The 17,484-nt window shown below is 42.0% G+C and overlaps 1 protein-coding gene across 1 annotated transcript in view; it reads left to right on the top strand.

Annotated features, from left to right (window-relative positions):
- ARSB (arylsulfatase B) overlaps positions 1 to 15,612 on the top strand; it is a 143,943-nt gene extending 128,331 nt beyond the window's left edge. Inside the window, exons 7-8 of the mRNA XM_074360155.1 lie at positions 9,590 to 9,712; positions 10,487 to 15,612. Coding sequence (XP_074216256.1) covers positions 9,590 to 9,712; positions 10,487 to 10,752 — 389 coding nt within the window. The 3' untranslated portion in view covers positions 10,753 to 15,612. The remainder of the gene's footprint in view (positions 1 to 9,589; positions 9,713 to 10,486) is intronic.
- Positions 15,613 to 17,484: the final 1,872 nt, after the last annotated feature.

Genomic DNA, 17,484 nt, shown 5'->3' with positions numbered 1-17,484 from the left:
GTTCTCTGCACACTTATTATGTGCAATTCAATAATGATTAACATTTGAACTCTGTCTAGGCTGGGCAAGCCACATCAAAGCCCTTTTTTCACTAGGACTTTTAAATATCAAATATGGACTGAATGAGTAGGTGTTGGAGAAGCTGACTTTGTAAACCAAAACTCATAAACCTAGATTCATTTGAAATGTGTCATGTGGAGTGGATATATAAAAATTACGGGCATTTTGATTTTTCCCTGGTAGGTAATAAATAACATCTGTAATATTCCTCCTCACCTTTTTCTGATTAGCTTTATGTCTGCCATATTTTCCCCAACACTCCTGTTTTGTGTTGTAAGGATTTCACCAGGGAGAGATAGGATTCTAAGTAAGTAGTGTGGGTGTAACAGTAAACTTGCAGCAATCAGGTTCAAGTCCCGAAATGAGGGGCAGGATGAGTTTGACAAGGGCTTTTTAATGGTGGTCAGGCCTCCCTATTTTCCCCGTCTCCTGAGCTGCAGGAAACCTGAGCTGCAGGAGAAAGCATCATTACTGAAGAAAACACTTGAAAATCTGAAATAAATTAGAAGGGGAGGAAACAGACAAGTGCCATGTTCACAGGGGGTTGAAATGGTGGTATCCTTCCAAAAACCAAGTAGGGAAGAGTGAACATTAATCTGTAGCAGGCATCATTCCTTGGCTGAAATTTTTTTAATGCCTTAAAAATTAAATATTTAATTACATAATTCAGATTTTGCTCTGCCTCTATATTAATAAATGAAAAGTTTATTCAGAATGTCCTGAAATGATTCCATAATTAGATTAGGTCTGTTGAATATTTGTTCATTCTTAAATGTGAGGAAGATTAAATGAAAGTTATGTGGGAGTTGTTAGGTTAAACTATACAAATTTGTGTATCTACCTCCATACCCAATCCCATACTATTCCAGAATGTTTTGGGGGCACTTGAATGTTTGAGATTTGATTTTGTCTGCTTGTTTTTTTTTTAAAGCCTGAACATCTCTTATATTTTTATGGTCAGGGAAGCCTTAGGTTGTATTTAAATGTAAGTTATCTGAAAGTAAAGGAAATACTGCAAATTACTTCTGTAGCAATCACTGAAAATGATCAAACAGCTTAAGGCAGTTTATATTGTGATAAAATAAAGTATTTAATTACAAAACACACACACACACACACACACCAGCGTGCGCGTGCACACACACACACACACACCAGCAGGGCTACACAGGTCTGAGGGGTAGGTTTGGCCCTGAAGGGCAGAGGGTATGTGGTCTACTCTAACCCAGACCCACAAACCAGCTCCACCGTCCCCCAGTGCCGATGTGCTCCCCAGACCCCCAGCCCCCTTACTTACCTGTGTCCACGTGGGTGCATCCAGCAGGGTGCTCTGGGCCACTGGCTTTTACCCTGGGGCCTGTGGGCTGGAGAGGTCCTCTGGGACCTGCTGACAGTGAAGCCAGGTGGAGACTGGACAGCTCTGCTTTTAGCTGTTTTATAGGATGGGCAGCTCCACAGAGTTTGTTTGGAGGGAAGAGCAAGACCACAGCAAGCGCAATAGATGCTGCTTGCTGAAGATGGTGATTTCAGGTCATTGAAGGCTGGGCAGCCCATGTTGGGTCAGGCAAGAGACCAGGGCTGAGCTGTGCTGAACTCAGGGAGCCAGAGTTCAGTACTAAGATGCATGTAGCGGTCAGGTAATCCCAACGTAGAACCAGAGTTGGGAAGCCCTGTTCTGTTTCACTCTATTTTCACAATTTTGGCTAGACCTCTGGTATAGTATATAGACTTCAGATGGTGTCACCACATTTTTATCAAATAGTTTTCTTTCTTTCTTTCTTTCTTTCTTTCTTTCTTTCTTTCTTTCTTTCTTTCTTTCTTTCTTTCTTTTTTCTTTTCTTTTCTTTCTTTATTTCTTTCTCTTTGCTTTTCTTTTCTTTTCTTTCTCCCTTTACTTCCTTTTTCTTTCTTCCTTTCTTTTTTTTCTTTTTTCTTTCTATATTCATTCATTCGCTTTTCAACCATTTTATGAAGGTGTGATTGACGTATTTAATGTATACAACCTGATGAGTTCTGAGATAAGTATCCATCCATGAAACCGGTGCCACAGTCTATGCCGTAAACATATCCATCGCCTCCAAACATTTCCTCCTAGCCCTTTTATTATTATTTTGGGTGTGTGCATGTGAGATAAGAACACTTAACATAAGATCTACCCTCTTAGCAGTTTTGTAAACACACAGCACAGTATTGTTAACCGTATACACCATGCTGTACAGTAGATCTCTAGGACATACTCATCTCGCATCACCAGAACTGTGTACCCTCTGACTAATGCCTCCTGATTTCCCCACCCCCCTTTCCCTGTAATTGTCTGTTAATACTTTGTTCCCTTGGCAGCTGGTTCAGAGCTGGTACAGATCTCAGCCGTGAGAGGGTTGAATAGTTGATCACACCTCGATTTTGAGGCTATCAGTCGAAGGTCATAGATTCGACGGAAAGTGAAACGATTTCTTGCGGTAGGTGCATCCGATTTGTCTGTGTGCCCAGTCCTGCGGCAAGTGCTGTGGGAATTCAGGAGACCTGTAACTGGGATTTTTATACTTACAGTGCGTGGAATGCTCACCACCTATAGGATCTCGCTTCATCCTCACCATCGTCCTGTGAGGGAGGCGTTGTTTTATCCTCATTTTACATACACGGAAACAGGAATTCAGAGTGGTTAAATGACTTAATAAGATAATAAAAAGAGATTATTCTAAAGGCTGCTAAAATGCACAGTGGTTTCTCTGAGTTTCTTTCCAGAGCTAGAGTAATGGCATAGGGTATGCTGCTGCTAAATTCCAACAGTTCTGTAGATCCCAGCTTTCCATATGGCTATTAGGGGCTTTTTCATCTCGGAAAATTAAGCAAAAAGGGTCAGTAAGGCATCAGCTCAGAGTGTAGGGGTTCTAGCCAGTGTTCCTCGGGAAGTATTTTTTAGAGAAGAACTTCTGTTTTTAGATCCAGAACGATATTTAAAAACCCAAGACAACTGTGAGCACATTTGCATCTGGATATGTAAGTCCTCACCACACAGCGAGATGAGAGGCAGCCGTGGCGTGAGCCCGCAGTTTTCTGGACACGTAACACATGAGCAGACTGGAGGTTTGATCCACATTTGCGTCCAGCCTGTGCCTCCACGTGTAGCCCACATGCGCTGTGATGGGGCGGACACGCCAGCAGTGGGCAGCGGGGCTCAGACTGGCTGGCGCAATAAGGTCCTGAGTGACTTGAACTTCGCTTTGAATTCGGGATTCCCTTGAACTTTCCTTGGATTGAAGAAATGGTCAGCAAATCAAGCGTTTAGTGTAAATGAAACCTTAGTGTAATAAACTTTGACACATTTGACTCACATAACAAACTAACAAACAAGCTGCTTTCAAGAACTTTTGAGCACAAAAGTTGAGGCAATTGTTGCTAATTAAACTTAAATCCAACCTGTTGATTAAAAGTATCTGACAGCGAGGGGTAATAGCTCAGTGCAGAGCACATGCTTAGCATGCACGAGGTCCTGGGTTCAATCATTTAAAAAAAAGTATGTATATAAAATGGGTTTTCCCCCATTAGCCCAAGTAAGTTTGCTGCAAGTGAATGTGTATTGTCATCAAAGTACAAAGATGCGTCACACTAGCAGGAATAATAAAATGGGTCATTAGAGGTAGAATGCAATTTTAAACTGATCTTTGTGAATTATAAAACAAACAAAGCAGAAACAAATAGAGCTCAGTGGAAATGAATGGCAGGCCACTCAACAGGGCCAAAAAAAGACTAAACCCTGAAAGTGATGGGTTAATGCTCCCACCCTAAGTGCTTCCCACACCCTAATCCTGCTCAAACTCTGGAACACGAATGGGGGACAAGTAGGTTCTCTTTAAACCCAGACCAGAGAAATGATTGTTTTGTTTTATTTTGGGGTTGTTTTTTTTTTCTGGTATAATAAGGAATTCCATCCACTTTCCTTTTCTGTGTAAAATCTTGAATAGAACAGTATATAAAAGAAAAAAACCTATGCTAAACTGATAATAGCTGGCATTCAGTGACCTTTACAGCCAGACATTATTCCCCATTTCATAGAGCTATTGCAAGGATTACATGAGTTAGTATACACAGAACACTTAACACAGGGTTTTCTGTTTGTAAGCAGGTAGTAGGTGCTTATAAGCATTAGCTGTTATCTTTACTGTTGATAGGGTGACAATAGTCTTACAATTTACTGGATACTGTGCTAAGCACTGTATGTGCCTTGTCTCACTTGATACTGTTATACTAGTTTTTGTATACATGTGTTTTTATTGAAGTGTAGTCAGTTTACAATGTTGTGTCAGTTTCTGGTGTACAACATAATGCTTCAGTCATACATGAACATACATTTTCATACTCTTCTTCACCACAAGTTACTACAAGATATTGAATATAGTTCCCTGTGCTACACAGTAAGAATTTGTTGTTTATCTATTTTACATATATGAATTAGTATCTGCAAATCTTGAACTCCCAGTTTATCCCTTCCCACACCCGGTAACCATAGGTTTGTTTTCTATGTCTGTGAGTCTGTTTCTGTTTGGTAAATAAGTTCATTTGTCTTTTTTTTTTTTAGTGATATCATATGATATTTTTCTTTCTCTTTCTGGCTTACTTCATGTAGAATGACAATCTCCAGGTCCATCCATGTTGCTGCAAATAGCATTATTTTATTATTTTTTATGTCTGAGTAGTATTCCATTGTATAAATATACCACAACTTCTTTATCCAGTCATCTGTCAACGGACATTTAGGTTGGTTTCCATGTCTTGGCTATTGTAAATAGTGCTGCTAGGAACAGTAGGGTGCGTGTATCTTTTCGAATTAGAATTGCCTCCAGATATATGCCCAGGAGTGGGATTGCTGAATCATATGGTAACTCTGTTTTTAGTCTTCTGAGGAATCTCCATACTGTTTTCCAAAATGGCTACACCAGACTACATTCCCACCAGCAGTGTAGGAGGGTTCCCTTTTCTCCACACCCTCTCCAGCATTTGTCGTTTGTGGACTTTTGAATGATGGCCACTCTGACTGGTGTGAGGTGATACTTAATGGCACTTTTGATTTGCATTTCTCTGATAATTAGCGATATTGAGCATGTTTTCATGTGCCTATTGGCCATTTGTATGTCTTCATTGGAGACATCATTATACTAATTTTATAGATAGTAAACTGAGGCCTGGAAAGTTGAGAAAGTTACCCAAGATTGCACAACTGGAAATAATAACATTTATTGTGCACTTACTATATGCTGGACATAGTGCTAATTAACATTTTCAATGCATCATCACATTTAGGCCACATAACTAGCCTATGAAATAGATTATATTATCCTGGTTTTACAGATGAGGAAACCTAGGCCTGTAGAGGTCAGCGAATACCTAAGGTCACACGGCCAGTGAGTCATGGAGCAGAGATTCGAAACCAAGCTGTCTGGTTCCAAAAGGGCATGCTCCGTACTGCTGTGAACCACGACCCTCTGGGAGAGGGCTCTCAGGGACTCACTTCAGTGGCACAGCCTTTCCTTTTGTCCTCATTACCATTCCCAGCAGTGCTGTCCTTCAGGGTCACAACGCTCACTCTTCAAAGGCCCCATTCTCCAGTGACACCCCGCTCATTCTACTTGAATGTTACATAGAGGGAGAGACCCAGACAGTCCCAATCACCCCTGGATGCTAAGCACTCCTCACCACCCTACCCAGTTTTCTCTAGACATGGAAACTTTGCTTTTTACGAACTTTCTTCCTATTTGTAAGTCAGTGAACATGTTTATTTTATTTAAGCCTTGTGTAGTTAAACATCTCAAAAGTTATACACCAAAATATTAACAGCAGCTAATAGATTCATAGGTAATTTTAATTTTCCCATTCATACATTTTTGGATTTTCCAACTTATATTCAATAAGCATATTAAATATATAGTCAGAAAAATATCAATGTATTTTATAATAATCATAGATTATATGAGATGGTACCTTCCCAAGAGTCGGAAGGTTGCATTGAACAGCCAAGAGTGCAAGATTGCCTTTCGTAACACCAGAAGATCAGAAGTGTCCCAGGCATCCTTCAGTCCCTTCCCAGTTTAATGAATCCATCGCCAATCACTAATTAGTGTCTTTCAAGTTATATTTTAGCTGCAGACCCTTTTTCAAACAAAAATGTAGAGAAGTACAATATATTTATCAAGTACTTCAGATTCTTTCTTAAGGATTAAACTGCACAGATTGAAATGGAGATGGGGAACCTGGATTCTCACCCATTAACTCACTATCCCTTCTAGAGGCAACTCCCAAGATGCTTCCAGAAACCTTCTGGCTCCAGAAAACATAGCTCTCCACTGAAAACCATTGGACAGCTCATTCTGGAAACTTGAACTCCTTTAGTTTTCTGGAGGCTGCTCAGATAAGGTCTATAAGTTGACTGTGTATTATGTAAGACAGTGATTTCTTTTGTTTGCCTTAATTTTTTTTTTCTTGCTGATCTCCTTTACATCCAAAATCAATATACACGACCAGTCCATCTTATAATTGAGTATTTCAGTTCGGCCAGAAAGCTTTATTATCTCAGAGGTGGTTTTCAGCTCAGAAGGCAAGCGAAAGATGTGTTTGTTTATGCTTCTGTCTGAACTCCCTCATCTCTGCCTGGAGGTTAACAAATCCCGTGCCCTTTTCTCATCCATCAAGCTGATGGACGGAATATTTGGCTCTTCTGGACATGGTCTGAAACCTGCTCTCTTGACATCTGTGATGTGCTGTTGAATTGGTTTTCTTCCTCATATTACTTTCTTCTTCTCTGCCTCATTTGCTACAGCTTTCCTTTGGCACTAGTCTCTGTCTCTGGGCACATAACTTACAGCCAGTGCTCTGTGCCCATGGTTTCTCCATATCCACAGTTCCACATCCACGCATCCAACCAACCGCAGATCCTGTAGTACTGTAATATTTACTCTGGAAAAAAACCCATGTGTAAGTGGACCCATGTATTTCAAACCTGTGTTGCTCAAGGATCAACAGTAATAGCTTAATAAATAAATTAATAAAGTAACCTAAATTCCCTTCAAAGGGGGAATGCATAAGTAAAATGTGGTAGTTTTATATAGTGAAGTATTAGTTAAAAGGGATACATATATATGTATATACACTTATATACATACATTATCACACAGCTCTAAAAACATAGTAGTGGATGAAAAAGCACGTTACAAAGTATATATAACATAACACATACGTGTGCATTTCTAAAGTATAAAAGTATTATATATTATTCCTTGACACATACATATGTTACTGTATTTTTTAAATGGCTGAAAGATACTCTATGCCCTGAAGTCATGACAGCAGCAGCCTCTGAATCAGTGGATGAAGGGACTGGGATTGAGGATGGGGGGAGAAAGGAGACTGTCATTTTATCTTAATTGTCCTACTTCTTTTGTTAAAAAAAAGCAAGTGTGACAAAATGTTAGCATCTGTTCATTCTGGGTGACGGCTCACAGGGTATTCGTTGTGTTATTCTTTGTACTCTTCTCTTTGTTTTATTTCTCAAAATGAAAAAAATTCAGTTGAGATAACAGCATCTTTTATCATTTAGTCTTAGACTTATTTATCGTTTGGGTATTTTATGTTCCTGTTTGTTTTGAAAAATAAGTGTATATAAATATAAGTATAGCTGAGATGGCTTAATTTCCTTCCTTGCTTATGTTCACAAAGCATACTTGTTTTAATTTAACATTCTTTGGTATCAGAATGTGGTCTTTGGACAAACTTGTGAGGAGTAGATGAGGGCTCGCAGTTCATCCACAGTCTGTGTGTTAACGTACTTCCTATGATAGACGTCCTTGTGCGCCTCCATCACAAGAAGCATCCGTTTGTACTGGAGCCAAAATAGCCATAAACAAACAGAGAAATGAGAAGTCCAAAGATTTCCTCTTTGGTGCTAACGATTTGTTGGTACTGATTGTTAAGACTGAAGGTCTGAAACCACCGATGTTTTTTTGGCTCAGTCTTCAGTTTGCCTCTTCAGGGTCATTCCCACAGGACTACAAAAGAATGGGACCCCCTGCCTTTTCCACCACTGACGGTGCTTCCCGCTTTAAACCCTGAGCATCATGGAAGTCCCGCTCTTGCAGGGTGGGGGACACTCTTCAGCATCCTTTATACCACGATGGTGATGCTGGACAGATGGTGGAGAGTGCATCTCACACACCAGCTATGAGCCATTGGAAGGGCAGCCTGGCAGCCCTTGAAAGTGCACCCAAGATGATTGCTGTGACCATATTTGAAAAGTTAATGGATAAATGTGGATTTAAGACAGACTGAATATTACACAATTAGGCCCTAAGTTGAGGCTTTTAAGCAGGCACAGGTAGGAATGAGGGGGGGACCTGCATACCTTGTGGTCAGGAATCCACCAGGGTCTTCAACTAGAGTAGAACTCAGCTCTCTCGTGCTGCACCTCATTCGCTCCTCCTCACAACCAGGCAGAGGAGGAAGTTATCTGAAAGAAGGAACTGAGCATGCTCAGTCAGACCCTTCTGTTTGTCTACTTTTGGAGCCAGCTTGTCCGCAGGATATATGGCAATACTCTGGTTGGTTCTGGGCTGTGTGCTCTGAAGGAGCCCAGTGGTTGTCCAGCAAGATCAGTGATGACTGGTTTAGTCTTTCTAAGTCAAGGGTCAGTTATTAGCAAGTCCTCTCTGCCACAGATTTGAAGCTGTGTTCTCTCCAATCAACTTTATCAGTAACAAAAGCAATATTTTTCACTCTATCTGTCTGGCCTCTACCTCTCAGTTGGTTCTAAAACTCGAGAGGGTAAGAAGAGCAAGTACTATTAATTGTTCCCCCCAAAATCTGATGATCAATTAATATAAGACCTCAAGACCTTAATATAAAATCTATCAAGATGATAGATTAATGTAATCCATGATGCCAACCAATGATTTATATACCAAACTAATTCTTAACCCAGAATTATCGTGTCTGAATAGTTAACTGAGCATTGCTTACTTACTTTTAGATTTCATAAGTGGGGCCAAAAAAAGTATACGTGTACGATTATCATGGCATGCTTGAACTCTCATGGCTTGAGACAGACTCCATTAAAATGTGCACTTTATAATGTCTTATACTATCTACAGAGGTATAAGTATACACAGAAAATGTATTTATGGAATTCAATCATTTAAAAGCAAAACCACAACATACCAAAAAAACAAGCCAGTGTGCTGTCGCAGAACACAGCTCCATATGGCCAGCTGTACGCTGGCAGAACGTAGTGGTTTTAAGGATGAATTAGTGTTCTAATCTCTTTGGGATTTCCTTTATATTTGTGGTGGTTTATGACTGACGTTTAACGTAACTGTAGCTTTCTGTTTGTATTTAATAGAAGATTCGTTTCTGTGGCAGGACACACATTTACGCGCCAGAGTTGAATAAAAGCTACTGTTCGGCAAGAGGGGTATAAAAAGTTGATTTATAACGACACATTCCAGTAACAGTGATCTAATTCTTCCAAACTCTTTCTCCCCAGGTCCTGGGAACAGCATGGCTCCAGCAAAGGATGGTTCTTCTCTTCCAGAACATTCAGCCTTCAACACATCTGTCCATGCTGCAATTAGACACAGGAACTGGAAACTCCTCACGGGCCACCCAGGTAGAATACTTAGCTTCTCCCACCAGGACAGCAAGGAAAACTTTACCAAAGAACAATGGCCTTTTGTAAAACAGGATCTCTGGGGCTGCTGAATGAGGAGGAGGAGTGTAATCTGGTTCTGAATTTTAAGCAATTCAGAATTAACTGTAGGGGTGGAGGGGTAAGAGGAAGAAAGGCAGCTCTAGTGCTTCGTGGCAAATAAGTTTCAGATCTGTGTGGCCATCATGCACGGCACATCCAGCTAGCAAAGAGAACCTCCGAACGCTTCATCCGCAACCCATGGTGTAGCCACGGGAGGAGGTTGCTTCCCCTGTGTACATTCTCTAAAAGTGACATCTTTTAAATATTTTCCTGGTATGTGGGATGATGGTTAGGACTTTGATGCAATTAAGCCATGTTTATAATGAGGACATTCTTGGCTGTCCCCTATGTTGTAAGATACTTTAGCATCCTTGGACCATGACCACTGAATGGCAATCGCACCCCCTCCCCCGCCCAAGTCACTGTGAAGACTAAAAATTACCTCCCTCCCCAATCCCCCTGCTACACACATACATGCATGCGTGTTTCCAGACGCCCTGGTGGTGAAGCAGTGAGGTATGTTTAGTTAAAGCCCCAGAAGTCAGAATCTGAGGCAGATCTAGATATAGGTCACAACTTTGTTCCATGTCCGGACCCAAGCCCAGTTCAGCCTTGTCCCGCAGACTTCTTCCTTAAAATTAGAACCTGTCTACAATTCTTCTCCCCCAATAAACTATTATATTTCTTCACCAGGCTGTGGTTACTGGTTTCCTCCACCGTCTCAATACAATGTTTCTGAGATATCCTCACCGGACCCACCGACCAAGACCTTTTGGCTCTTTGATATTGATCAGGACCCCGAGGAAAGGCACGACCTGTCAAGGGAATACCCACACATCGTCAGGCAGCTCCTCTCCCGCCTGCAGTTCTACCAGAAACACTCAGTGCCTGTGTACTTCCCGGCGCAAGATCCCCGCTGTGACCCCAAGGCCACTGGGGCTTGGGGCCCTTGGATGTAGGATTCCAGGCAGCCCGGCAGGGGATGGGGGTGGGCAGTGGTGGCTAGATATTCCTTCTGTTGCAGGTTGGACGTCAGGACTTTACTGTGTGACTTGTCTCATCTGTTCTCTCATCCTGGGCTCACCTGGCCCTTGTCTGGCTCCTAAACCACATGTAGGTGTCTCATTTCAACCCCTAGTACATTTGAGAAGCTGATAAAATCTGAACACTTCTGCTTTTGGCTGGGGCATGTGTCCAGAGGAGGAGAGGGTGACTGGGTTCATCCTCTTTCTCCTGAACTGTGGGACCGCTGGGAACTCGAATTGCAATAGGAAGTTCTCGAGTCCTGGAGGCCGGAGCAGCTGGCTCTTTTTGCCTCACAAGTCAGATGTTGGATACCCCTCTGCCGATAGCTGGGTTTTATTAGGGTGACTCATGTTTCTTGTAACAAATGAAAGGAACAGACAGTTGTTAATGGCTCTGCTGGCCAGAGGTTCTCCCTGGCTGGGAGAGATCGTGTTCGGGCATTCCATGCGAAGAACTCGCCTTGGTTCGCCCCTCGCTCACACATCTCACCACTCACCTCGTCCCTCATCCCGTCATAGAGCATAAGGCTCGTTTCGTTGTTGAGACCGGCATGGCAATATGCCTGCTCCTTGTTTTCACTTTTACAATAGAGGAATGTGTTTTTACCCCCAGGTTTTTTCCCAGTCATTGCTCATTTTGTCTGGACTGCCTGCAACCCCCAACCCCCTTTGTGGTTGTTTTTCTACCCTTTCTTCTGACCCAGGAGTCCCATGCCTGGGAAGGCAGCTTTGCTTCTCCACTTTGGGCACCACTGGTTTCTGGAACTCTGCTGAGGCCTGCCTTCCGTTTGCCCCTGACACTGAAGCTAGAGCGCTGCCCAGAGAGGGAGGTGCATCTGGCTCTGTGAGCACCCTCTCAGCAGACGCCCAGAGGGCTGGGTGGGCGGGGCTTGGTCTGTGTCATCTGTTTGCTGGCATTTTTCCTCATTGCATGGAGTTTATTCTCATGATCGTGGCTGTCTCATTAGATACCCAGTTGCACTGCTGTTACCTCGCAGTGAGGAGAAACCTGGGGAAGGGATAACCTTGTCCTGAGATGATGTAAGTGGGCAGTTTGAAAAAGGAAATGGCTGGCATCTGGGATCCTGGGCCTTAATGCAGAAGAGGCGCATCCACGTTTCTCACATTCTCTCAGCTTGACTGCTTGTGCTGAGGTTCTGAGGCTGGGGAAACAGGATGCACAGTTTGACCTGCCAGCTCTTTCTCAGTCCCACCAGTGTCCTAACAAGGACCAGTCCAAATTAGCGGCAGAGAGTGTCAAACTCAGAGATGTATGTCCAAAAATTATCTTCTTTTTTACATTAGCTCCACAGCTTCATTCGCTGCTGATCACCAGTGCCTGGCACACAGAGGGTACTGAATACACTTTAAAAAAAAAATGAATGAATGAATGAACAAATGAGTCAATGAGAAAGTCTCACACCATGAAAGGTGCCAGTCCAGTGAGCTGCATGCGGGGCTGAATATAAATATCTTCCATCCATGGCTTTTGTGTTCTCATGCTGCCCATCTGAGGCAGGAGCCCAGTTTGCATTTCTGGGCAGTCTGGGACATGCCTTGGTCAAGTTGTAACATCCTCTGTTTCCCCCTCTCTGGAGGGAAATATGCCTTCTAATGGTACCCTTTTGCCAATAATCCTCAGTTCTGTTCTTCAGAGGACACTAGAAACTAAAACCACCAAGTAATGAGATAGAGGTCACAGTACAGCCATCCTTCAGTTCAGGAGCAATAATCTCTGGTGACGACTAACTTGTGTTAAAATACAAGGAATGGAAGGAAATGGTGCTAGAACTAATGACACCTGTCACTAACCTGTCCTCGGCTCCTAGGTTGGCATACAGCTGGCCAAAATGCTATTACCTCTCACTCCCAAGCCTGTGGCTATGAACTAACTGAGCCCAGATGTTCCTTCTGGATCCGTCTAACCCCAGAGCCGCAGGTACCACTAATACTGTAAGATTGGAAGCCATCACTACATGACACCTGTTTGCTCCCCCTGCTGTTCTCCCAGCAGCCGTTCCCAATTCTTGTTCCTTGACTGCTGTGTACATATGTGGATGTTCTGCACTCCATGACTTTAAAAGGAATTTTAAAGACTGATTTTTTGGTAAACCTTTGATTGGAGATTTTGTATTAGCTGTAAGAGAATGCATCTCATTAGATTTTCTTATTCTGTACAAGAATGTGAACAGATTCATATCTTGTCATTAGAAGTATGAATGGTGTTTCTTTCTGAATTCGTTTACCTTTAAAGAAGGGTTTTATTTTATTGTTTTTCTTTGTCACTTCATGCCTATTCCAGATTTGGGGGGCAAAAAAATAATCTTTTAAAGTGCATCGGCTGTGAGTATGGGGTTTGCATGTGGGAGATGAAAATGTTCTGGAAGTAGCTAGTGGTGATGGTTGCACAACGTCATGAACACACTTAATGCCTCTGAATTGTACACTTTAGAATGATTAGAATGGTGAAAACGATCAATTTTAAGTTATGTAGATTTTACCACAATTTTTACATGTGGCCCATTTTATGGTATGTGAATTACAACTCAGTAAAGCTATTAGATAAATAAATATAGCAAACAATATCAGCGGTAAAACATACGTGTCAGTCATTGCCCCCAAAATACAGACTGTAACATAGGATATTGGAAGAAGGTCAAGAGAGGGTAGGAGTAAATATAAAGTGACAGTAAGAGAGTGTGTTGGTTCTCTAATGGTATATACTAGACGGCCTCAAAATGTAGCAGCTTGAAACAGTGAAGATGTCCTATGTCACACATTATATAAGACTGAGGACTTTAGGAGTGGCTTAGCTGGCTGGTTATGGCTCAGGGTCTCTCATAAGATTGTAGTTAAGTAGTTGGCCAAGCTACAGACATCTGAAGGCTTGACTGGGTTTGGAGGACCCACTTCCAAGATAACTCACTCACAAGGCTCTTGGCTGGAGGCCTCAGTTCCTTGCCCTGTGGGCCCCTCCACGGGCTGTGTGTATAATCAAACACACCACAGTTAACTTCCAGCAGAGCAGGTATTCCAAGAGGGAGAAAGGGGGAGCTGTGGTACCTTTTATGACCTGATTTTCAAAATTGTACATCGTCACTTCCACCATTTTTCACTTCCTTAAAAAGGAGTCACTGAGTCCAGCCCATACACAAGAGGAGGAGAGTTAGGCTTCACCTTGTAAAGGAACTGTTAGATTTGTGGACCTGTTTGACACCACCACAGACAACAGGGGAGAACTGACAAACGTAGCCTCCTGGGGAATCGACTGTACAGTCAAGTCCACGTGCATTTATCGAATGCTGCTATTTGTAAAGAGAGAGTAGGAAAAGCTTCCATCTTCGCTGTTTAGGGGTAGAATGACCATGGAAAAATCATTTCACCCTGTGTGCCTCAGTTTTTTTCCTGGTAAAGTGATGGTTGAATTAGATAATCCCTAAAGTCTCATATATGCACGGAACAGAGCCTGGCCCATAGTAGATGTTCAGTAAATGCTGGTTGATTGACTCTCAACTGACTGAACTCCAATGCAAGGGTGTGAAATAGTACTGTGCTAAAAATAGCCTGAGATTGTACTCAATCTTTAAAGAAAATCATTCATTTTTAGAAGTATTATAACAAAAACTAATTTTTTAAGTGCTTGCTGTATGTCAGGCATTTACTAGGTGCTCTAAAAAGGATTATCTTGTTTAATACAATTTTAAAATAACTAGAGGTAATGTTTATAAAATCTGTTCAATCTTAATTGTAAAAGTTCTCACCCCTTACATTTTTAAAAATATCCAATCTTTTTCCAAGCATAAAATTACTTAAATCAAGAAAATAAAAAAGAAGAAATATTTTATGTCTTTTTAAAAAGTTAATCAGAGAAATAATCTAAGTGTCCACCAACAAATGGATAACAAAATGTGGTATAGCCACACAGTGGACTATTATTCAGTCATAAAAAGGAGTGCCGTCCTGACACAGGCTGCAACATGGGTGAACCTTAAAAACATTATGCCAAGTGAAAGAAGCCAGATGCAAAAGGACAAACATTGTATGAGTCTGCTTTTATGAAATATCAAGAACAGGCAAACTCATAGAGACACAAAGTACTTAAGAGGTTATGAGGGGCTGAGGCGAGGCGAAAATGGGAGTATATTCAATGGCTAGAGTTCCTTTGGGGTGATAAAAAAAAGTTTTGGAAATAGTGGTGATGGCAGCATAATAGTGTGAATGTAATGAATGTCACTAAATTGTATACTTAAAATTGGTCAAAATGGCAAATTTTATGTTTTATATATATATATATATATATATATATATATATTTTTTTTTTAAACCACAATATAGACAAATGGAGGGGGGGAGGGCATCAGAGAGATCCTGGACTGGGAAGTAGGGGGAAAGTAGAAATCAGCAGAGGATTGGGTAAGTCCTCCAACCTACTTTAACCAAAGTAGCTGCACTTTATTTTATAGAGTACTTCCATGTAAGACAGAACTCATTTGGTGATAGAATTTAGTCCTTTCCTGGGGGGTGGGGGGGATGCTGACTAGGGAAGGGCATACTGAAGAATTTGGGGGTTCAGAAAGTGCTCTGTGTCTTTATCTGGTGGTCTTTACATGGGTGTATCCATATGTAAAAATTCACTGAGAGGTATACTTAATGCACTTTACAGTTTATATGTTATACCTAATTAAAAAGTACTTTCAAACAAAAAATATTTGCTCTTAGCGCAGAAAGAGCATGTTACCAAACTGTACTTGGAACACACAAACATTCATTAATAAAACATTTTAAATGCTGCAAGGAGGTCTGCTATTTGAAGAAAATTTTTTTGTGAATCCTTTCGAAAACACAAATTTGGGGGTTTTGTACTTAGAAAACCTGAATACATCAATTTGAGTTTCCTAAACTGAAATTTTGCTACCCAGGTGTTCCTGAAGGAGTCACAGCCATGTATTGGTGCTGGGGGAGGGGCACAGAGACCAGGAAATGACACAAACAAAACTGAAGGCATGGCCTCTGCCCCTAAGAGCCTTATGATTGAATGTTGTGGTACCAAGTTTTTTTCCAGCTCAACAGTATTTTAAGAACATTCCAGCCAATACTAAATGTATTGAAGTAGTAATTATCCTTCCCAATCACCACTTAAACTTTAAAATGTATTTTTTTTTTTTTTGTCCAAGCAGAGAATAGTCATCGCTTGTATGGGTTGATTAATTTTCAGGCCATTGAGAGACCAGCCTGCTCACCCTGGCTGTCACCCTTACCAATCACCAAGAGCAGGTAGGTTTGACTGATGTAGAGGTAGGTACCTGCCACATCCCTTTCACTTTTAGCCCCATAGGAGCCACCTACCAGATGGCACAAAGCAGAGGAGGAGAGCGGTGCCTCACGCTGCCCTGGTCCTGACGTCAGGGCTCTGTGACCATCAGGGAACCGGAGAGACAATTTCATTCTCAAACTAATTCACCCAAGTAACCAATCACTGAGGTTAAGTTCTTTCATTTAATAAGCTTTATTATTTTTCTGACAATAGAGATAACACATATCACTGTAAGAATTTTAGAAAATACAGAAAACACATAAAAGAAAATTAAGCAATCGATACACCACCCACCCAGAGATAGCCATCATTCACCTTTTTTTACACCCCTTTAAGAGAGTATTTAAGTAACCCCCTTGGTTGGTTTCCATATCCCACTGTACCCAACTGAACCTTCATTGGAGACTCAAGATGGTAGATAAATAAAATATCTGCTTTTGGAAATCTTAATTTTAATCCCATGAATGAAGTATAGATGATCCCAGGATTGTTACCCCAAAGGGACATAACTTCTCCCCACTGCCCTTCCCTCCCTCCCTCTCCATGAGTCTCAACAGAGGACCTGGGCACAGAGGGGCCAACCTGCTGTCAATCAAACCGGCAAATAGGCACCAGCCTCTTGTTCACACTAGCATCTTACTGAGCAGAGCAGAGGGGCTCATCATAAACATGCAAGCTCCTCCTCTCGTAGGGAAACAGGAATTACTGTGCTTTTATTTACTTTAAATGAATTTTGAATTGCCCTTTTGCCAGCGTTTTGTAGTGGAGTCCATACTGGGATACGTACTGGAGGCCAGGACAGGGGCAGGATGGGTGCATCGGATCAGACCCCACTCCCAGGATCAGACTCCGCTACCAGGGAGCACAGATGGGAGGCCCAGCAGACGGGAAGAGGAGGTCCCGGACAGGGCAGAGAGGAGGGGGCTCAGAGTCAGCGGAAACGCCCCTTAATGCCTGGCAAAGGAATTCATTTTACCCGAATTTTTGCTTCTTGTTTTCTTACACCCATGAGAGCAGTGAGTTCTTTCTGAACTATTTTTAAATTTGATTAGAGGATCCTCTGAATCTGTGAGGAAAGCAGCTGGTTTGGTCTGAAGACCACCCAAAAGGGTGGCTGGTTTTTCCTGGTTGTTAAACCAGGGCTTGAGTGAAAGTGTTCAGATACAGGTAACAGAAATATGTGGCCTCAACATACAGGACCAGGAGATGGGCCCCTCCCGGGGGACCTGCCTGTGTCCTGTCACTGAAGTCCTCAGAAGCTCCTCCCCACCAAAAGTGATGTGAACTCTGCAGGGCCAGGAGGATGTCCCCACAGCCCCATGCAGCTCCCCCCAGACCTCTGTGGCTCACAT

Source organism: Camelus bactrianus, chromosome 3 (assembly GCF_048773025.1).
Source record: "Camelus bactrianus isolate YW-2024 breed Bactrian camel chromosome 3, ASM4877302v1, whole genome shotgun sequence".
In the NCBI taxonomy this organism is placed as follows: domain Eukaryota; kingdom Metazoa; phylum Chordata; class Mammalia; order Artiodactyla; family Camelidae; genus Camelus; species Camelus bactrianus.
Note: the sequence above shows the minus strand (reverse complement) of the source record. Positions and strands in the feature narration are given on the sequence as shown.